The sequence below is a fragment of the Heloderma suspectum genome, chromosome 5, assembly GCF_057233095.1.
Source record: "Heloderma suspectum isolate Gila_16-S chromosome 5, 16-S_ref, whole genome shotgun sequence".
Taxonomy (NCBI): Eukaryota; Metazoa; Chordata; class Lepidosauria; order Squamata; family Helodermatidae; genus Heloderma; species Heloderma suspectum.
Window position 1 is genome coordinate 66,728,776 of NC_139462.1, and position 21,845 is coordinate 66,750,620.

The following is a 21,845-nucleotide window of genomic DNA, read 5'->3' on the forward strand; positions in this document are numbered from 1 at the left end:
CAACTTTCATCAGCTCTAACCAGCATAGTCAATGTTGAGGGATGATTGGAGTTGCAGTTCAACAGTATCTGGAGGACTACAAGTTCCCCATCTCTTTATAGTCCATAACCAACACTTTGAATTGGGCCCAGAAACATACTGGTAACCAGTGCAACTGGTACAGAATTGGCTTATCATGTTCTGACTGCTGAGCAGCCATGTTCTGTACCAGTTGAAGTTTCCAAATCTTCTTCAAGGGCAACCATGAATACAGTGCATAGTATGCCATATGTGTTTGTGGAATAGGGCCTGTTTTATCAGATGGGTTTTGTGGTAGCATGAATTGGCTGAAACACTTGCCCTAAGTGGGCATCTGCTTGCCACACAAGTAGGACTAAACTATGTAGGGAGTGTGGGCCCCAAACTTCCCTGTACCCCCAGCTATATCATAGACCTTGCTACATTCACAGTGAAGCTCTGAATAGATCCTAAAACTGTCCTGAAAGAGAAATAGTTCAGAAGACCTTTTCCCCAGTAGTTTTTTGAAAACTTCCAATTTTTCCATTCCTGGCCTCTTGGGAAAAGACATGGAAAACCGAACTGTTTTCCCTGATTTTTCAGGGTTTTTCCCCATCCTTTTTATTTCTGTGCCCTCATGTCTCCAATTTAAAGTCCTTCGTGATCAGTATTTTAAGGAATTTAAGTTGAGTTGAGGCTACAGTATTTATTCTCTTCAGAAACTGTTAGAATCCTCAGACCTTTATATGCTGAAATAAGGTGCTCTCTTTCTTAACCCAGGTACATCGTGTGGCCATGGAAGCAACCAAGCTGTTAATGAGAGGATGAACCTCTTGGACAGTACAACCTTGCCAAGGGCATGTCTTTCCCATCCAGTGATGGAAGGGTAAGTTCTAATGCTAATATTTACAATAAAATATCATTAAAATGTCAAGATGCATATTCTGTAACAGCCTTCCCCAACCTGGGGCCTTCCAGATATGTTGGACTACAACTCCCATAATTCCCAAGCCAGCATGGCCATTGGTCATGGTCTGGTCTGTGGGAATGATGAGAGTTGCAGTCCCAGCACTCCTTGTTGGGGCTGTTTCACTGTTCAGAGCAAAAACAGATAGGTGTTCGAAATCGGGACTATTTCATGTGGCACAATTGTGCAACACAAATGACTTGCAGAGGTTCTTTACATGTGGGATTTGCAGACCACCTGTGAGTCATTAGGGATAGATGGGATCCAGCATGTATGAGGTTAACTTCCAACATTATATCAGAAGGAAGGAGAGAAGAAATAGCGAGACGGAGGGAGAGAAGAAACCTCTAGATTTTTATGGCTCTTTTATCTGTTCCTGTGCTATTTATTGTTTTGCATTACACTGCATTTTATTCTTTTAAATATTTTATTGTATTTTGTATTTTTAACTGGTCTATATAGTATTTTAGTTTTTTAATGGTTTGTAATCTGCCAAGAGAACATTAGGTAGATTAGAAATATAATAAGTAAGTACAATTAGGTTCTAGATTCCTGTTTGTGGTTGCATGTTCATTACTTCATGAGGGCAACATCATATGATGGCTTGGCTATTTGCCATTTCAAGTCAATACCACCCGTAGAAGTTTTATATCAATTACAACAGGATACTTTTCAGTGGAAACAGCTCTTTAATGAGCTTCTGCTGTGCATTAAAAATATGGTTGTTCAGGCAGGCATTTGGGGTGGATTAGGGTATTTTAGAAAATGTTTTTATTGTAGAATTTTATTGTTTTAAACTGTTTTATTATATGCTGTACATCGCTGGGTGGGTGACCAGCCAGATGGGCAATTAATAAATTTAAATAAATAAATAAATAAATAAATAACAAATTCATCAGCAAGTCATCAAATTATGTATGTAGATGTGAAGTGGCCCTGTGTGATCTGTCCCTTAGCATTCTCAATGCACATGCTGTGGTGTGATGTTACTTTCAGTAATATCAAATCATTAAAAAAATCAAACAGCAATACCTTGAAGATCTTTTTGGGACTATAAAACGGTATCATTTTGAAAAGTAAAATAAATGTTAGCAGCATATTTATAACCTTTCTCATTTTGGTGTGCATAGGCAACCGACAATAGCTCCTCCTATCATCCTGTAAAGGCCTTTTTCCCCAAGTGGTTTTTCTAAACTGTTTCCCAGAACAGCTTTTCCCCCAATTGTTTTTCTAAAACTTCCAATTTTTGCATTTCTGATTTATTTACTAGGCTTGGTGCTGCAAGATTGCAGGACGCGGAATAATGGGCTAAAGTTACAGGAAGCCAGATTCCGGTTGAACATCAGGAAAAACTTCCTGACTGTCAGAGCAATATGACAATGGAACCAATTCCCTAGGGAGGTGGTGGGCTCTCCCACACTGGAGGCATTCAAGACGAGGCTGGCCAGCCATCTGTCAGGGATGCTCTGACTTGGATTCCTGTATTGAGCAGGGGGTTGGACTTGATGGTCTTATAGGCCCTTTCCAACCCCACTATTCTATGATTCTGATTCTGTGATTCTCCAGTTCTTTCCCAGCCTTTGCCCTGGACAGAGCTTGCTCCTTCCAGCTATCTCTTCTAGTGCCAGGCCTTTATTATCCTCTCTCCAAGTCCTTCCTTGAGTTTTTTCTTCCAGTTTCATCTTACCTACCTTTCCTTGTGTGACTCCTTGTTTTTGTCTTCCATTATCCTAAGTTTCTTTTAAAAATCCTTTTCCTTTTTTCTGCCTTGCCTCTCCCTCTTTTTCTCCAAGCCATGGGTCCCATGGGAAAATATGTTGCCTCAAACCCTGCAACAAAGAAAAAAAAGCTGTAGCATGTTTGAGTGCTGAGAGGCACAAAACAACTTGCTGCAGCTGCTACAGGACTCTTGTTGTGAGTACCCAAGTTGTGCGAATGCATACGGCAATCAGGTGGAGACCTCCCATCCAAGCAGCTTGGAGCTCGCAGATGTCAGTCAGTGCTCCCATCAGGGTGATCGATCCAGCAGCAAAACAGCAAAAACGGACACATAAGGGGGTAGAGGGAGTACTTCTAACATAGCTGAAACAGAATAGATATGCAGGATAGGAAGAGTCTCTGTTGAGCATTTCTAACTTGATAGCCTTAGTTTTTCAGCAAAACAGGATGCCATCTGGAGAGAATGAAATTTGGTGACTGTCTACCCCTGGCCACCAGATGGCAGTGCAGGCCAAAGCAAGTGGTTCCAGCTCTCAGGAAATTGCAGAAACTTGCAGAAACGGGCAGAGATCCCTCTGTTCAGTCCGGCAGTTCTCCTCAGCTCTCTGGAAATCAGAATTCTGACCCCTCCAGCCTACCTTCCTCCCATGAGGCTGACACCTTGGATTTCTACCCATTTCTGCAAAAGCTTAAACATGCTGTAACTGGTGATCTGACTTACCAGTTATTTCAAGTAAATGTACATAGGTGCTCTCATAAGTGGAGCAGGCAAGAGGAAGCTTCTCAGACTCTTCTGTCCCTCCCTCCTAGAGGCAAAAGGATTATCTGCAAGGAAACTAAGCAGGTTAAGAGGAGGTCACTCCTCAGTCCTCAGGAGTCTGATCAAGAATCACTTTATCCTAACCAACTTCCATCAGGTCGGTTGCCAACTTGTCACAGAACTTTTCCTCCTAGTCTGCACAAAGAGGATAATGAATCAACCTGAACCCCTAGCCATGGACACCTGCCACTCCCATCCTTTGGACAAGGAGGAAGGGGAATGTGTGGATCCCAACGTGTTAATCCTCCAGACTGTTTAGATAGAGAGGATTTCTTGCCTTTACTTTCTGAAGCCATGTCATCTTTACATCTTCAGCCTAAAGGAACCTACTCAAACAACATCCAGAGATGCATCTGTGCTCCCTGAATCTAAAGTATCTGCCATTAATCTACCTAATAGACTCGTTCAGGTTATTCTTTGTATCACACTTGGCTACTGAAAGTAACTGGTGAAGAGTTTTGCAGGTCCAAGTGAAGAAATCTAGATCACATGATACTTGCTTTCTCTTACCTGGGTGGTAAGAGAATTAACCCATTGTTGGAAGCCTTTGCCACACCAAAGTAGAAAAAACCTTCATGGTGTCCAATGTTCTGTTTTCTCCCTGTAGGTACCTTGGCATTGATCCATTCGCGACAGTATTCCACATAGAACCACATCGTGGTGTTTCAGCATCTTGGTCTATATGGTTTACAAACAATTTTGATTTTAGCGTTGTGCTAAATGATGTCTACGTTTCAAGAGAAACTACGGACATTCTAAAGGTGAGTTTTAATTTTAGGCCTCACTAATCTCTTTTCCTTAAGGGAATGACAGTAAAGTAATACAACCCTCCTCTCTCTCTTTTTTGTATGTAAATATATCCTAGAATACCACGCACACAAAATCTCCTTAAAAAAACTTGAGTCATATACTCTGCAAAAAAGAAATAAAATCAAGGTTGTACCAAGAAATGTTAAATTCTGCAAACATGGTATTCATCTGCTTATTCTGCATAATTTATTCTAGATTGTGCTAGCTATAGCAGATGAGGAGACTTACTTAGGGCACAGAAGCCCAACACTGACCAGTGAAAGACTGCTTAGCTTCCCCTTCGTATTGTAGTTTCTGAAACATTGCTTGACATTGCCTACAGATTTTCAGATTTTTCCTCATGGGCATCTGAGAGTGTCAGGATGCTGACTTTTGCACTCCTTACCAAATTCCACACATGTACAGCATAACAGAAGTGTATGCAGCCTTTCTTATACTTGAATACAAAGATGCATTTATGGACCTGATCCAGTCCCTTTCCAGTATCTGCCATTGGATGAGTGCAGCACTCTTTGAGAACTGTTCTCTGTATGTGGGAGGGGCTGCCAATGGGAGTGGGGAGGTCTGCAGTGCAGCGTACTCCTAGGTACAGGGCAACAGGAAAGGGGTGGGGATGATGTAATGGGAACTGGACCTCTCACTTTATAAACCAGTTTAGAGCTATGTTTTAGCCCATGGGGATGGCTGTAAGCCTCTGAACTCGGAGGCTTACAGCCATCCAATGCAGAGTGGGAGGAACTGTGGAGGCAGTTTTCCCCTCCGCACTCCTCCCACTCTGAATTTCAGCTAGACGGGTTTTTTCATCTGTCCAGCTGAGGTGCTGAGGCTGCTAAAGGAAAGAGGCTGGGGAGGCTGGAGGATTCCGTGTAAGCCACCCTTCCCAGTCCCCTTCTCGCCCACTGGAACGCCCCCTTTACTGTCCCTACAAGGTTGCTTTTGCAACCTCAGAGAGGCAGCTGCCGTTGTTCTCTTCATGCTAGCTGCGAGGGGAAGGGGGAGGAGGCGGGGAACTTGGACTCCTGTGTCTGAAGTCGGAGCACTGACTCCGACCTCAGATCCAGATGCTGTCTAGGAGCCATAGGATTGCTCTCCCCATTTTTTGTAGCATTAGAAGCAAGAGATGTAAAACACATATTTATAAATATAGTATTTACACATATGTGAACTTTATGTGCAGTCATTTTGATCTGATATTTTTGCCTTTAGGTTCTGAACTTCACGGATTCTTTGACTCTATCTCCAGGCTGTTGGAATGTATTTTCCTTGAAACTCCATATGCAAGAATCTGTAACAAGTTTATTTTCCAATGTTTTTGTGACTACAAATGTTGGAGTGATATTTGAGATACCGCTGCAGATTTATTCTGCTTTGTCCCAGGTACTATATTGATCTGAACTGCACATATGTATGATTTGTTGAGGAGGAGGAATATTTCTGGAATGATACTTTCTCTTACACTAGGTGTTAGATTTTTGGAAGGTTTATCCATAAAATTTAAAGGTAGGGAAATTGTTTCTTATCTAACCAAGTTAATTTATTCAGACTCACTGAAGCAATGAATCTTCCTTCCAGATTTATTTTGTATTCTTCAATCTGAATAGATTGAACCTAGGATGCTCTGGACCACTGTGCATATTACTGTAAGTGGTGGCAAGTGAAAACATCAGCTCTCAATAATCTGCAATCCTTATGCATCTTTCTGTAGTGGAAATAGTGCAAGTTACAAAAACAGCCAAACATACAAGCACTTCTTTCATCACTTCATGTGATATATGAAGTCACTTGAAATTTTTAATTTTTCTCTCACTTATGTAAAAAATACAGTTATGAGTGGGGGGAATTACAGTGAGACAGACATGCTGGTCTATGTTTAGATCTTAAAAATAAAAACTGACATATGGTGCTGGCTTAACAATTTTTCAATTAATGTTTTTCAGCAGGGAGATGTACATTTTGAAGCCATAGCACATGATGATGTATACTGTTCCTTGAGAATGTCGGACACAGGTAAATGTAGGAAAACATAAGTGTTTCCATCTATGATCCTAATGGATAAAATATATCCATTATATTTGCTATAATGCTGTACTATTACTATGCTATAATTACAGTATAGGATAGTAATTATAGCATAGGATAAAATATAGTAATTAGGGGAATATTAGTTTGAGTAAACATTAATTTATCTAAACACTTTGCTTATTCGTTATAGATTTTATCATCCTTTTATGCATGCCATGTTGAACATTTTATAACTCAGACTATCTGATTTAGATAATTTGCTTTTTTCAGAGGAAAATAAGGTGATGCAGGTTTGGTAGTATGGCAAGCTTGCTAGGTTTACAAGAGCATAAAAGGGAAAGTGAGCAAGAAGATGGTGTTGCTATTAGAAGAGAGAGCGGCAGGGGCATATTTTAACAGGCTTAGAAGAATGTGGGTTGTATGCATGAATAAGATCTTATTGTACAAACAGCTGATCTTATGTTTTTAAGTGTGTTCTCATGGTGCCTTCTTGGACTCTGATATCTGAAGTGATAGTAATGGCACTAGAGTAGAGTTCACAGAAGGAAACAAAAATTGTGTATCAATAAAATTGAATATTATTTATAACTTTAGCAAACCTTCTTTGGGAAAAGAGCCTTTCTCTGGACAGCTCTACATGGACTGTGGATTCTGATCTTGCATATGAACTCCATGAAAAATGGCAAAAAATTAAGCACAGTGAAATTTGCAGGTGTGTATAAATAATTTTCAGCAATAGAGATCAGTTGTTGCATGTATTAGGTGATTTGATATTCAATAGGTAACTAAAACTAATTAGTCATGTCCTGAATTAGACAAGATGAAGGCATAAACTCTTCTGATACCTTAACTATGGTTGAAGGAAGAGGTGCGGCCCATGGTATTGCATATTTCGTCCTTCCAGTGACTCTAGTTTCTGCAAATTGCCTCACTTTCTGCTGCTTCCCTTTAACCATGGTTCAGGCTTATATTGACTAAGACTGTCTCTAGGTTGTGGGGGAGGGGCTTGGCAGAGTTCCTGGCAGTGGGTCTCTTTGTACATAGGTCTTTCCCACTTCTTCCCTGTTTGCCCCACCTCCCCTTACACTCCTTTTAAAACAACATTTTGATTCTGCCACTGCTGACAGTGGTGACAGAACTCCTGTCAAGCTCTGGGCAGCTTGCTTTCATGATTTTTCCTTCTCTATAAATGTTCAACACCTCTGCTGGTACAGACAGCAGCCAGAAGCAGAAGAAGACCAGAGTGGCTTCCAGCCACAATGTTGTTTTTCCCACAATAACCTGGGTGTGGAAATCAACGTGGATGCTGGAGGAAACTACAAGAACAAGAGCTGTGCCTGTGCTGTTGTCTGTGGTGGTAGCAACATTTTCTAAAAGGGGGCTCCAGGGCAGGTGTTGGTGGTGGGCCCGGCTTGAGTGCCGGGGCTCCAGGATTTGCCACTGGCTCTGATGTTGACACTGATTAGGACTCATGGTTGTTATTAACCAGCCGTTCCTGGGTAATAGTGAACCCTGGTTAGCATTTGCCATGTTTAAAGCCGGTGACAACATAAGCAGTGGTTAAAGTAAGCTGCGGGATTTGCACTAGAAATGGGAAGAAATGGTTTAACTACAGTAAAGGGAACTGAAGCATTACATTTGCAGCAGCCTTTAAAAGCATTGACAATTCAGTGCCAATTTTCAGCAGTGTTAAGTAGCAGTAAAACATTTTAATGAATCACTTTTTAAAGTTTAGTAAGGGATTGTCCATGAGATTCAAGAAATACTAGAATCAAACTCAAAATGTTAAAAATTTATTCTAAACACAAGGATATAATTATAAGGCTCCTGCAGTATTTCAGTATTTTCCTAGGAGATTGTTATCAAAACATTAAAATGTGCAAGTCTTTATTTTAAAATGGTTTCTGTTGTCATTAACTCAACAGGAGAAATCTTGGGGAAATTATTCAAGCTGCTAATCAAAAGAAGCCTGAAGACAAGTCCTTTACATTATCTTTTCCCCACTTGGTTACGGAGCTTGGTCTTACATTGAATTTCAGTGCAGCTGCACCAGCAAATAGCATGGTAAGGCCATAGTTAGATTGGATATATTACTGAGGGCTCTTACATTTTCATACTGGCTTTGAAAAGGGAAATTATTTATGTTTATATTTCACATGAATTTAAAAGAGAAATGAATTTATTAGATTAAGGGAGCAATCCTATCACCCGTTAGACACTGTCTAGAGGGCGATAGGATATGCTCTTTCCCGGAAATCCGACCTCCCCCATCGTCTGTGCTGCCTTGGAGGCAGCGCAGAGAAGCCCCATCCTCTGCGCTCGGAAGATGAGCGTGGAGTGACTGAAAAGGGGTGGGGCTGGGGGGTGTTCCAGGGTGGGGAGGGCAGAGCTGTGCATATGACACATCCTATGTGTCATATGGCAACTTCCTCTCCCGGTTGGCGTCCCTGCTGCTAGACAGCCGAAAACAGCTGTCTAGCGAAAAAAGAGCAAGGCAGGAGAGGCGTGGAGGGAACAATCCCCCTGTGCCTCTCCTTCCTTGCTGTGGATAGGTAGTCGTCTCCGAGGTTGGAGGCGGCTGCCTATCTAGTTAGGACTGCGCCCTTAGGGTGTGATCCTATGCATGTTTAGACAGAAAGCAATCCTACATCTCCCAGCACCCTTCACCTAGCATGGCTGGCTGGCGCACACTGGGAGTTATAGGATGTTTTTCTGTCTAAACATGCATCAGATTGCTCCCTTATTGTGGTTGCATCTGTCAAAATGACTGAACAAGACTGAAATCAGTAATCACTGGGATCTTTTAAACTTGATGGATTTTAAGTCTAATAGGCATAGATATGTGAAACTTCATATAATATGATACATGCCATTTAATTTTTAATATCATTTAATACATTCAGCTGAGAATTGCTGAGAATTGTTGAGAGAATGATATTTATCTATATCTACTTCATGTTACAAGAATTTCTTTTGTTTTGAATACAAAATAAAGACATACGTGTAGTTGATTCACCAATTTTATCATGTATACAGAGTGGCCCAAAAGTAGGTATAAAGTTGTTTAAGAATGTTGATGGGAGGGGGAGAGAATGTGTGAGTAGAAGATGTGTGGGTGGAGTCAGAATGACAGTTGGGAAGGGGGAGTGACAGGGAGTGACAGTTAAATCAGTTAAGTGTAGAGAGTGAGGGGAGTGAGGCCCTTGAGTAGGTATACGGTTGTTGAATTTTTTAGTTATTTTTTTTACTGATATTGTGAATGATGGCAGCGACCTTGAGTCAAGAACAAAGAAAGTGGATTCTAAAGCAGAGTGGAAGACTGAAAATTCTCTCTCCCTCCCATCAACATTCTAAACAACTGTATACCTACTTTTGGGCCACCCTGTATAATTTGGCAATATTTTTGTACATTTGTAAACATTCCAGAAAACCATTCAGGGTTTGTAAAACTTTTTTTTAATGTCTTGTACCAAAACTTGGATATTGTAGGCAGAGGCGTGAATGAAGTATTAAACATGAAGTATTAAAGTTGTTTTTTTTAACTATTTAGGTAAAATATTTTACGTTAAGAAACCCTTCATCCTTCCCAGTTATGTTGCAACTTCTGCCTCTGTCTTTCTATCCTGATCCTCGAGCTCCACTGAGTCTACTCAGCAAATGGTAATGAATATAACTATTTAAGAATGCCACTTTCCCTTTATAATATGTAGTTAGCCCCTTTACACATATTCACTGAATGCATGGAGGAGTGTGTGTGTGTGTGTGTGTATGTAGCTGTGTATACGTATGGTTTTCCATGCTATTAGGAATCCTGATTGCATAGAGTTCCCGATTCCATGGGAGACCCCACGTGCAATACTTTCCACTGAACATACAGAGATTAATGGTGAGTTTAGGGCCGGCAGGTGTTATCCTGCTCCTTCCTCCGTATTCAGTCAACATGTGGAGGGAACATCAGAAAAGGACTTTCCTTATTTCTCTCCAAAATTTTCTTTAAATGTAAAGAAACATCTAAGCTATTTGACTCCCAGCATCTCCATTTTTAAGAACGTATGACTTCTTGCTGAATTACTAGAGTGCATGGGAATTACTAGAGTGTATGCAAAATGTATGTGTGGGACATATATGACACACACATAATTTTTCTTCTACAATGAATCATTCAAATTAGCTAGAACCATAAAATACATTTGTTCACAAACTTGGCTCTTCCTCTAATGCATACATACTCTAATATATACACCAGAGCTTTCCAAACTGTGTGCCTTGACACATTAGTGTGTTGGCGGCAGTGTGTAGGTGTGTCACGCGAAATGCAGAAAATTGTGCGGAAGGGCACTGCGGAGCTCCCTTACTTCGGCTATTGCGCGGTTTAGAAATGAAATAAATAAATAAATACTTCCGTTTGCTTCCCTTGGCCCCTCCCCTGGAACTTCCTAAAGCAGCTAATGTTAAAGCGGCTAAGGCTTAGCTGCTTTAACATTAGCTGCTTTAGGATCATGTGGCGTCTTGACATAGGGCGCATGTGATTGGTGGTGTTGGAGCAGTACAACGAGGTAGAGGCGCGGGGTGAAGAGAGGGGAGGGGAGGCGCCGCCCTGGGAGCAGAGCTTGGCCAGCGCGGAGAAGTGGCAGCAGCCACCAGCCCTGCGAGATTTTGAGCGCGCCCTTCGCGGACTTCTGCACCGCGCTCCTGCGTGGCCAGGCCTGCGTGGCCAGGAAACACTGCCTGGGACTGGGACTGCACCAAGCGGGCTGTCCGCCATCTTGGCCAGTCGGAACAGACCTCAGTGGAGGCCAGAAGCCTCAGAATCATCATGCTCCCAATCACCCGGGTGAGCACAGCTGCAGGCTGTCACCCAGTCAACCCACTTGCTGCTGGCTGAAGGGACGCCACCCTCTCAAACCCAATGTGGCAAACAGCAAGCCACCCACCACATGGCACTTATAATTTGATTTCTGCCATTTATTTTTATTTTTACTCTGCTGTAATTGTGGATTAACCACCCACCGGCAGTGTACCACTGGAGAGTGCTGGAACTGGACTCTGGACATAGGCATTGCAAATATTTACAGCAACATAGCCTTGTAGTGAGACATATATGTTTACACCATTTTTGTTGGACTTTTGCTTCTCTACTTCTTGTGTTTTTGCAGCTGAGCTCCTACATGGGCCAATGTGTCCTAATATGTATTGTAAATACTTTAGTTAATTTTGTTTATTTTTCACATTTTCTTGCACATATTTACATACTGTTACTCATAAATGACAACAGTGTATGTTATCTTACAAATCATATATTTTAAAAAATGTAAATGAAAGGTTTTCATGAGATATGTTCTATCCCCATACATTTTGTTATTACAATTTATGTATGTGCCCGTATCTCTTATAACGGGTTAGTTTAACCTCCGGTTTGCTAGTAAAACTGAATTACCATGTCACGAAATGATGCATGTCTAAAAAGTGTGTCACCAACATGAAAAGTTTGGAAAGCTCTGATATATATATACACACACAGAGAGAGACTTAAATGTGTATATTTTTATCTTGGTTCATATAGGTTTGGTACGAATGTACAGTCTATTAATTTTACAACCACTGAATTCAGATTGACAGAAGAATATGCTCATAGGGTAAGCTATGTTTTCCTCTCTGAGAAATATAACTTCTTATACCTGTATTAATCAGACTCTCTGGCAACTTATGTTTTCTAGAGCATATTTATATACAAACATGTCTGAGAATGAAAGGATTTAGTAATTTTGTGGAACATATAATTTGTATTTAGCTTTTGAATTGCATAGTTATTAAATGGAAAGCAACTTCAAGCCATTTGGAATGATAAAAATATTGACATTTTCTGAAAGGATTAAAAAAAAATTCACACTCATCCAACACTTAAAAGTTTTATGTTTTGCACTCCAGCCCCAACCTCAGTGGAAACACTAGAAGACTTGAGTCCTGGAAATTCCAACAAAGGGTGTAGGAATTAGGTTGAACGGGGCTTTTTGCTCCCCCATCTGCATTCCTTGAAACTTCAGCACACAGGGGTGAGCCATGGAGTTCCATTTTCAGTGTTCCTGTATGCTTCATATTGCTATAAACACCCTGGATCTTCTCTCCTTTGGCCCTCTCCAATAGCTGCAGTGCCCTGACAATACACATCTTTTTCTTCTCCCTGTGGTAGGATGATGTGTGCCTGGGGCCATTACCTCATAAGAGGAATGGGACAGGCAGAGCAGTGGGGAGAGAGTGTGCTGTGGGCATGTAGAACTGCAGCCCCTTCCTTACCCCTTCCTTACCCCTTTCCTTTTTGGTTTCCTGATGGCTCTTGAGGGTTTTCCTGCTGCCTCGGCAGGCGATTCTGCCGAAGCCCTGGCTGATATCTGGAATAGGGAAATGGCCAGGGCGGTGGACACACTCGCTCCTGAGCGCCCCCTCTCACCGAGTGGATCCAGACCAGCACCCTGGTTCTCTAGGGAACTGGCGGCGATGAATGAGACGGAGACTAGAGCGACGTTGGCGGAAAACTCAGAACGAGTCTGATCGAACACGGGCTAGAGCTTATCTGAAAGCCTACTCCATGGCAGGAAGGGCAGCAAAGAAGTCTTTCGTTTCTGCCACCACTGCATCTGCAGGGAGCAGGCCAGCGGAGCTGTGTTGAGTGGCCAGGGGTCTTCTACATCCTGGCCCATGTGATGAAAATTCTGACCGCTCGACAGCCCACTGTGAACAATCTGCCCAGCACTGTGCTGATAAAATCGCTCGGACCCGTTCTGACTCACTTGCTGTAGTTGATGCAGATCCTGTGGATGTCACTTTGGCTCCTGCTTGTTCAGTGTTGATGCATTCTTTTCAATTTGTGCAGCCCGAGGATGTGGACAGGATCCTTGGAGCGGTGAGAGCCACAGCATGTATGCTGGATCCTTGCCCCTCCTGGCTTATTAAAAGAGGCCAGAGGAGGACTGGCTGAGTGGACAATGGGAGTGGTTAATGCCTCTCTGGAACAAGGCGTTGTTCCATTATGTTTAAAAGAGGCAGTTGTGAGACATCTTTTGAAGAAGCCTTCCCTGAATCCCACCATACTAGATAACTATCGTCCAGTCTCTTAACGTACCATTTTGGGGCAAGGTATTAGAGCGTGTGGTGGCCTCCCAGCTCCAGGGGTTCCTGGATGAAGCAGATTATCTTGGTCCATTTCAATCTGGTTTCAGGCCTGGGTATGGGATTGAGACAGCTTTGGTCGCCTTGGTGGATGACCTACACCGGGAACTGGACAGTGGGAGTGTGTCCCTGTTAGTTCTGCCAGACCTCTCAGCGGTGTTCGATACCATCGACCATGGTATTCTTCTGGGACACCTCACTGGGATGGGTCTTGGAGATATGTTTTACAGTGGCTCTATTCCTTCCTAGCGGGGTGAACTCAGAAGGTAGTGTTGGGGGATGCCTGTTTGACTCCATGGCTGCTGGCTTGTGGGGCCCCTCAGGGTTCTGTTCTGTCCTTCATGCTATATAGTATCTACATGAAACTGCTGGGCGAGGTTGTCCGGAGTTTTGGAGTTCGGTGCCACCAGTATGCTGATGATGCCCAGCTCTACTGCTCCTTTCCACCAGATTCCGAGGAAGCTGTTTCTGTCCTTAACCAGTGTTTGGCATCAGTAATGGACTGGATGAGGGAGAACGAATTGAAACTTAATCCAGACAAGACAGAGGTGCTCCCCGTCAGTCAAAAGGCAGATCAGGGAATAGGGATTCAGCCTGTGTTGGATGGGGTTACCACTCCCCCCGAAGACTCAGGTTCGCAGTTTGGGGGTGCTCCTGGATTCAGTTTGGGGGTGCTCCTGGATGCTCAGGTTTCAGTGGTGGCCAGGAGTGCCTTTGCACAGTTAAAACTAGTGCGCCAACTGCACCCATTCCTGGAGATGGCCACGGCCACGGTGACACATGCCTTAGTTACATCCCGTTTGGATTACTGCAGTGCGCTCTACGTGGGGCTGCCTATGTAGCGTGTTTGGAAACTGCAGTTGGTTCAAAGAGCTGCTGCCAGACTGTTGACTGGGGCTGGTTACAGGGAACATACAATTCCCTTGTTAAAACAGCTTCACTGGCTTCCAGTCTGTTTCCGGGCACAATTCAAAGTGCTGGCTTTGACCTATAAAGTGCTATACAGCTCCGATCCAGGTTATGTGAGAAACTGTATCCTCCCTTATGAACTTGCCTGTGTTCTGAGATCTTCTGGGGAGGCCCTTCTCTCAGTCCCACCACTGTCACTGGCACATTTGGTGGGAACCCGGGAGAGGGCCTTCTCAGTGGCTGCCCCATGGCTGTGGAACACCTTCCCAGGGAGGCTAGGATGGCTCCCTCCTTGATGTGTTTCCAGAGGCAGGCTAAAACATTCTTGTTCCAGCAGGCGTTTGGGACCTGGGGGTAAGCTGCTAAAATGCTGTTTTAAAATGCTGTTTTAATGTTTTAATATAATTTTAATTGCACTGTTGTTTAATTATATTTTCACTTTGGTATATTTTCATATGTTTTAATTGTATATGTTTTAATTTTTGTAAGCTGCCTTGTGTCCCAGTACTGGGAAAAAGGCGGGGTATAAATAAATATTATAATAATAATTTCTTATTTGGTTCATCTCACTCAGCCCTTCAGATGTGCTGTCGTACTTTCACATAAACTGGATTTAAATATCCATTTGATATCTGCTCCAAACTGCTCTGTTTTTATTTCCAGCAGAATATCTTTTCTTACATTATGCAGGTTTAGCCTAAGATCTGTAGCAATTTACATCATCTACTGCCAGTGTTCTCTGGTTCCCATGGTTGCTATAAACTTTACTAGAGTGCATTGCTCTGGGCACGCTCAAGATTAGTGTCTGAAGCCAAATGGTGATATGATGATCTTGTTTTCAATCCAAGTTTTTAGCCTCCCGGCGCCCCACACCCTGAGTTGAGCATCTTCTATTCCAAATGTATTTTTTAGTAAGTCTTTGGGGATGGAGCTTTGTGCTAAGATGAGAATCAGTTTTCTTTACCTAGAGGAAAGGCATCCAACTATCCAAAGCTGGTGTTGACTATGAAAATAATATAAAAATATTTTTTTTTCAGTTTAAAAACAAAAAGACACTTATTACTACAGTTGTATGTCCTTCATTACAATGGAAAGATGAAATAATGTTGTTTAGGTTACAGAAAAATCTGTCCTCCTATACATGGGCTGTGCCAAAGAGTGTAGTCAGAAGCAGATGGTGCTAGTCACTGCAGAAAAATAGCCCAGAACACAGGGATTTATGTAGTTGAAATCCATGGGATACGATAATCATGAGTTAAGTCCCATTGATTCTGAATGGGAACTAAGATGGCTGCAGATGGACAGCACTACCTAAACCTCTGTTTGTATAGGTATAACATTGGTGCCTGATAATTAAGAAGGAAATACTGATAACACTGTTATATTCATAACATTTAGTATTGTGCTGTGCTAAAGTAACAGGTTAAGAAAGTAACTTCTGAGAGTAATCCTGTGCTCTCAACAGAGTGATCTGATACTGGTGCACTCCATTCCTTCCTATGCCCTTCTGGCTCTTGCTAACAGGGTGGAAGTAAAAAGTAAGACAGGGCTTACAGTATTTTTCTTCTGTCCACAGACAGAAGAAAAATAATTCTCTCCCATTGCCGGCAATGGGAGGGAAACATTTAGAAAACAGAGGCATGATTGGAAGCTGGGTGGGATTCCTTGCATCCTTAGTCACTCCCTCCTCACCCTCCGGCATGCTTCCCAAATGCTCATTTCACCCCTACTCTACGAGGTCAGAGTTCTGACCTCGTAGAGGGAGCCACCATGGAAACTTCTGTGGTGGCTGGCTGGAGCCAGAATGCGGGCTCCAACGTCAGGAAAACACTTCCAAAGTCTGAGCTCTGTCTACAGCCTCAGAGGGGTTTTCTCTATGGCCCCTGGGACACTGTCTAGGGACCATAGGATGGTTGTCTCAGTTGATAAATGTAGTGGCCAGAAGTCCCCACCTTAATACAATCTATTGAAAAGATTAAAACAGGTTTTTCTAACTAAAGAGTGTGAGAAAAGGACAATCCCTCTACCCCATAATAAAATGAAATTTGTTGGCGAAGTAAGCAATTAGGTGTGTTGCTACACTGAAAAGTTTGAGGGGTTTTTTTATTACATGGAGGGAGCAGCTAGATGGCCATAGGATATGTGGGTTTCCGGGAACCGACCTTCCCCCCCTTCCATTCTGCCTTGCAGGCAGTGTGGAATGGCCTTGTGCTCCGCACTCGGAAGAGGAGCATGGAGTGGCCAAAATGGGGTGTTCCAGGGTGGGGAAGGTGGAAATGCCGGTACGACACATCCTATGTGTCATCCGGCAGCCTCTTCCCCTGCTGCGCCTTCCAGCAGCTAAATAGCCAAAATCGACTGTCTAGCCACAAATGCAGGGCAGAAGAAGCGCGGAGGGAACGATCCTCTCCATTCTTTTCCTGCCCTCCATTGGATAGGCGGTGGCCTCCGAGTTCAGAGGTGGCTGCCTATCCCCATAGGTTTGAGCCCTAAAAATTGGAACAAATGCTCCTTAACAAGCAATGTACTGGCATTATTAAGTGATGTCATGACACCCAGAGATGGATATCGTACTAATGTTTTTGTTTCCTTGTTTCTTTTTGGTTCTTTTGTAGGATGAACTACAAGAGGACCATGGTTACGTTGGATCTAGTTCTGAGGTGCTTCATTTAAAATTGCAACCTTTAGAAGCTAAGAGAGTTGGTGTTGTCTTTACACCTCTTGATTACAAAAGGGTAACTTCCCTTATATTGGTAAGGTAGGTGTATCCTTGACCTTCTGTAGAGAGAATCGGACATAATCTTGGAAAAGTTTATTTCAGATTTCCATTCAAATACATCAGGTCCACCTGAAACGTCTTCTAAAATGTGAATTATACCTTATATTTAAAAGGAAGTTGTTATAAAAACATTTTGTCATATATATCACTGAGAACAAATAATATTGAATATGATATGTGCTTTAAGCATGCACGCACGCGCGCGCACACACACACGCAAGGTTGCATGAGAATTTTATAGAATCTATAAGACCAGAATTTGCCTGTTCATATCCCCGAACATGAGCACATTTTGCAGGCAGAGCTCACACATTCCTGGTCTTGTAATGCTTGTTCATAAAATGCCTATTTTGGAAAAATGCATGCCTTAATTTAATTTTTCCAAATTCACCCTTTTGCACTTTAGCCAGAGGGGGGGAAAGTATACATTTTAATGTGCACTTTTAAAAAATGCACCCCACATACATACTTTTCCCATTCGAACGGGAGTGGGAAGGTTGCAATTAGAATAAAAAATGAAGAGGAACTTGGAGAACCTCGCCTTGCTGTTCCTCTCATTCCTACATATGTGCAAATATATGGGTGTAGACGTTTTTGGAGTTATGGAAAACACTTCATGAGGGGAAAATGAGGAGGTAGCTCTTTCTAAACATATTGAAAGCAAGAAGCACTAAAATGCATATTGTAGTCCCTTCAGCTCAGTTGTAGTCTGCTCTTAATATTCTGTACTTATGAATATTCATCTCTGGGCCTACAAAATACAGCAGGTTATATTTCAACTCACAAAACATTTAGTACTTCATGTATTTACATTGGCCAGCAGGAGTTCATAGTATTACTTAAACGCCCAGATACGTTCCTCATCACTTATATGTTTTGGTATACTAAAAGATTAGGCTTTGGGGTTTAATTTCAGCTTAATTACTGTTACTCATTTTTGTGCATCCTAATTGCTACTATAAGGTTTCTCTATTGGCTTTCCCTCCTGTCCTCCTTATAACCATGGATCTGGTAAAAGGGACCCTGTTTAGATCATATATCAGGATTCTAAGGGCCAAACTACACCTTACCTTTCCTATGCAATTCTATCCTTCAGTGCAGTGTTTTGTTGTGTTGTGTTTTAACAAATTTCCAATGTGGGGCTGCCAAAACAGTTTGGGACTGTAGTGTTGGGGGTAGTGGGACTTTAATCTTTAATCCCATACTGTAGTCCTGATCTGGATTGGGGCTCCTGGGCCTGCAATTTGCATTGTCAAAAAAAGTACACATTTCAGTGCGCACTTTTTAAAAATGCACCCCCACTGAAATGAATTGATCCTTTTTGGCAATGCCAATTGCAGACGCATGGGCCCCCGATCTAGCTTGGAACCACAGCAGAGGGCAGAGGGTTAAAACCCCAATATATGAATGGTGGAAACTGGTGAGCTTCAAACAGCTCTTGAACATGCATTTGTTCACTCAGGCTTTCCTTGACTTGTAATCGATGACACTGCTCTCTTTTACTGCTTTGTTGTAATGTTTTTAAGGGATTTATTGTTTTATGCTGTTTTTATATTGGTTTTTATATTGTAGTGTATGTGCTTTTGTGTATACTGCTTGGAAATCCTGAGATATCAAGTGGTATAGAAGGAACTTAAATAAATAAATATCCCTACACTAGGGACCCAATTCCGATTGAGTACACTGGTGCTTTGTAAACAAACCAACCAACCTGCACTTAAGGTCAGAAGTAAGCAGAAAAGGTAATGTGTAATATAATTTATACATCATGGAAGTGCAGTTCTCAGAATCAGAGCAGACAGTGCCAAGGCTAGGTGTCAGGTTATACAGAGAATAACCAGGGAAAGATTAATTTCACTATCTGTCTCTGGCTGTGATTGTCTTAGTTTAGGTATTAGCAACTGGAGGCCCTTGGGCTAAATCCAATCTCCTAAGGAGGTCTTTGTAGAGGGGGTGATGAGACTTTCTGACAGTCCATTCGGTAGTGATGAAGGTCCTCCCCCTTCCATTTCCTCATCATGGTGGCCTCTCATAAAACTAGTTGCCACAATTCGTCCAACAGCTGGTCTTCTGGGCTTCCAAAAAGCTTAGATTTGCTGTATACAAAAGACTGAAATAACCTACATCCACAGTAATTTTGTTTGGTCTCAGCAATGGATAAAAATTGATCATTTTTCCAGTGGATGCCCAAGTTTTGTGCTGTTGAGTGAAATGGTTGGAAGCTGCCTTTCCTTTCCTTAAATCCAGTTGTTAAGTCTTCCTTGCTTTTTTGCAGGAATAACTTGACTGTTCTGGATGTGGTTTATGTTGAAGGCATCGGAGCCAGGGAACTATTGAAAGTAGGGGGACGGTTGCCAGGGACAGGAGGATCCCTTCGATTTAAAGTGCCAGAGTCGACTCTCATGGACTGCAGGCGACGTGAGTGACAACCTGTTTGGCAGGAAGGGACGAAGTGGGATGTGCACACTCATGGGTACAGCCATGTGTGAATATCACATGCATGTCTATTTTCTCACACGTCGTCATCATTTCTGCTGTGAATACTCGAGGTAATATACATGTGCTATCACCACACTGATGGTATACCCTGGTGCACATATTTCCTACATTTTATGCGAGGAAGATGTTGCATGTGAAGTGACATTACATGTCACTTTCTTGCTCCCCTCTCCCTTCCATGATATCAATGAATGTATTGCAGCACAGTTGTGAGAAAATATTGTTTTTGTTCATTAGTACAGTAGTACCTCAAGATGGCTCTTAATGGCTACTGTGAAAACAATTAAATGTTGATTTTGTTTTCTTCAGAACTGAAAGATGGCAGGCAAATATTATCTATCACAAAGAATTTTAAGGTTGAAAATATCGGTCATCTTCCTATCACTATAACCTCTATGAAGATTAATGGATACAGTTGCCAAGGATATGGGTTTGAAGTACTCGATTGCCAGGACTTTTTTCTGGCACAGAACTCTTCACGGGAGATTAGCATTGTGTAAGCATTTGCCTCTTTTCTTAATTGACAAACAAATGTATTTTAGAATTGTGTTTGATTCTTATTAAAGGCAGGACAAGTACTTTCTTGAAATGTTCCGTTCTCATTTAAAAAATACTACAAATGCCCTTTTTTCTAGTAAACATTCTTTACAGACTTAAGATCTCATTTCTATAACTGCTTTAAAGATTTCTATAATATATAGTATTAATCTTTAAAGTGCTAATTTCGAAATTAGCTACTAGCAAGGTTATGTGCCTTGTTGGCTGCAGAGCTTGTAATTTATGGTGTTTGAGGGAATGTGTTTTCTAGTCAAGAGAATGCTCTCCAAGAGTAATTCTGCGAGGGCAGTTACAAAACTGAAGAAAAATTAAGTTTTCTTATTCTGTAACATGTTCTGTGGATGGGTAAGAGTTGCTCAACTAAAAGTTGTCAGCTCTGGCTACTAACTTTGCTGGGAAGACCTTTCAGCAGTAGGAAAAATTAACCAATAACTTTATTATAAGCACTAGATTTCAAACCAAGAACTGGAGATGCATTGCAGTGAACATCCTTCTACATAAGGGGTGGGGAAACGTTCCTGCCTCAGGGGCTGGATTTCCTCCTGGGACAAGCCCCAGGGGGCAGATAGCATTAGGGGAGGGTCCCACTGCCTGACATCATCAGAGGCATGGAGATGATGATCACTCTGTACCTTTCTGTGCATAGAGAAAGGGCCACCTTTCTCTGTGCAGAGAGAGGCATGGAGGCAATTGCTCCATGCCTCTCTGCACAAAGAAAATGAATGCCTTCCCCTTGTCAGCGCTGAAGGCAGCCTTTAGAGTTGAAAAGGGTTGAAACCCCACTCTTTTCTCCAATCACTGATCAGCTAAGAGTAGGGGTTTCCCTTGACAGCACTGAAGAGAGGTTATCTTTTTCTACTGACAAGTGAAACACCATTCTTCCCTCCAATTACTGATCAGAGATAAGAGCAGGTTTCCCTTGAATTGTTTCTCTAGTGCTGACCATTGGATGGGACCAGGGAGAGGGGGCAGAGCCTTGGAATGAAGCTGGTGGCCTAGATGGGAATCCAGCCCTTGGGCTGGAGATTCCCCACCTCTCTTCTACATAAATCAAAATCGGTTATTTTCTCCAAAGCATAGAAAATCTATTTGCACCTTAAAGTGTATTTATATAGGGAGTGCAATTTTTTTGTTTAGCAGAGTTATATAACTGGCTTGTTTCAGATGACTACGGTGATCCTATGCCAGATAGCTCTCTGTTTTTCACCCTACTTAATTAGAAGCTAGGTACTGGCATTATTCAGAATTTCTAAATTGTTTTCCGTGCAGTAGCCTGTGAATATAAGCACTTACGCATTGGAAGCATTTGATTTCAATAGCATTTCTTACTCCAGATTAAATCCTGAGTTATATCATCAACATCTATTTATTTGTATGCCCAGAGTGGTTTAAACCAATTTAAGAAGCACAGTTGGAATACATACAAATAACCACAGTATAATTGAGCAAATACATAATAAAAAACTCAATCCATACAACTTTCTATAAAACAGTACAAATTAACTGACCTAATACAACAGCCTGAAACTAAACATGGGAGAGAATAAAGCCTAAACACAGAAATAGAAATATAATACAAACATCTCTCTCCCAGGGAG

At 42.0% G+C, this 21,845-nt stretch overlaps 1 protein-coding gene across 6 annotated transcripts in view; it reads left to right on the forward strand.

The window, feature by feature from the left end:
• Window positions 1-21,845, forward strand: part of TMEM131L (transmembrane 131 like) — a 95,310-nt gene that overhangs the window by 58,581 nt on the left and 14,884 nt on the right. For all 6 annotated transcript variants that reach the window (XM_084856296.1, XM_084856297.1, XM_084856298.1 and 3 more), the window contains 11 exons: window positions 778-883; window positions 4,111-4,264; window positions 5,520-5,690; window positions 6,251-6,320; window positions 6,930-7,047; window positions 8,261-8,399; window positions 9,886-9,995; window positions 11,899-11,971; window positions 17,027-17,169; window positions 19,466-19,608; window positions 19,999-20,185. In XM_084856296.1, the coding sequence (XP_084712422.1) occupies window positions 778-883; window positions 4,111-4,264; window positions 5,520-5,690; window positions 6,251-6,320; window positions 6,930-7,047; window positions 8,261-8,399; window positions 9,886-9,995; window positions 11,899-11,971; window positions 17,027-17,169; window positions 19,466-19,608; window positions 19,999-20,185 (1,414 nt within the window). The remainder of the gene's footprint in view (window positions 1-777; window positions 884-4,110; window positions 4,265-5,519; window positions 5,691-6,250; window positions 6,321-6,929; window positions 7,048-8,260; window positions 8,400-9,885; window positions 9,996-11,898; window positions 11,972-17,026; window positions 17,170-19,465; window positions 19,609-19,998; window positions 20,186-21,845) is intronic.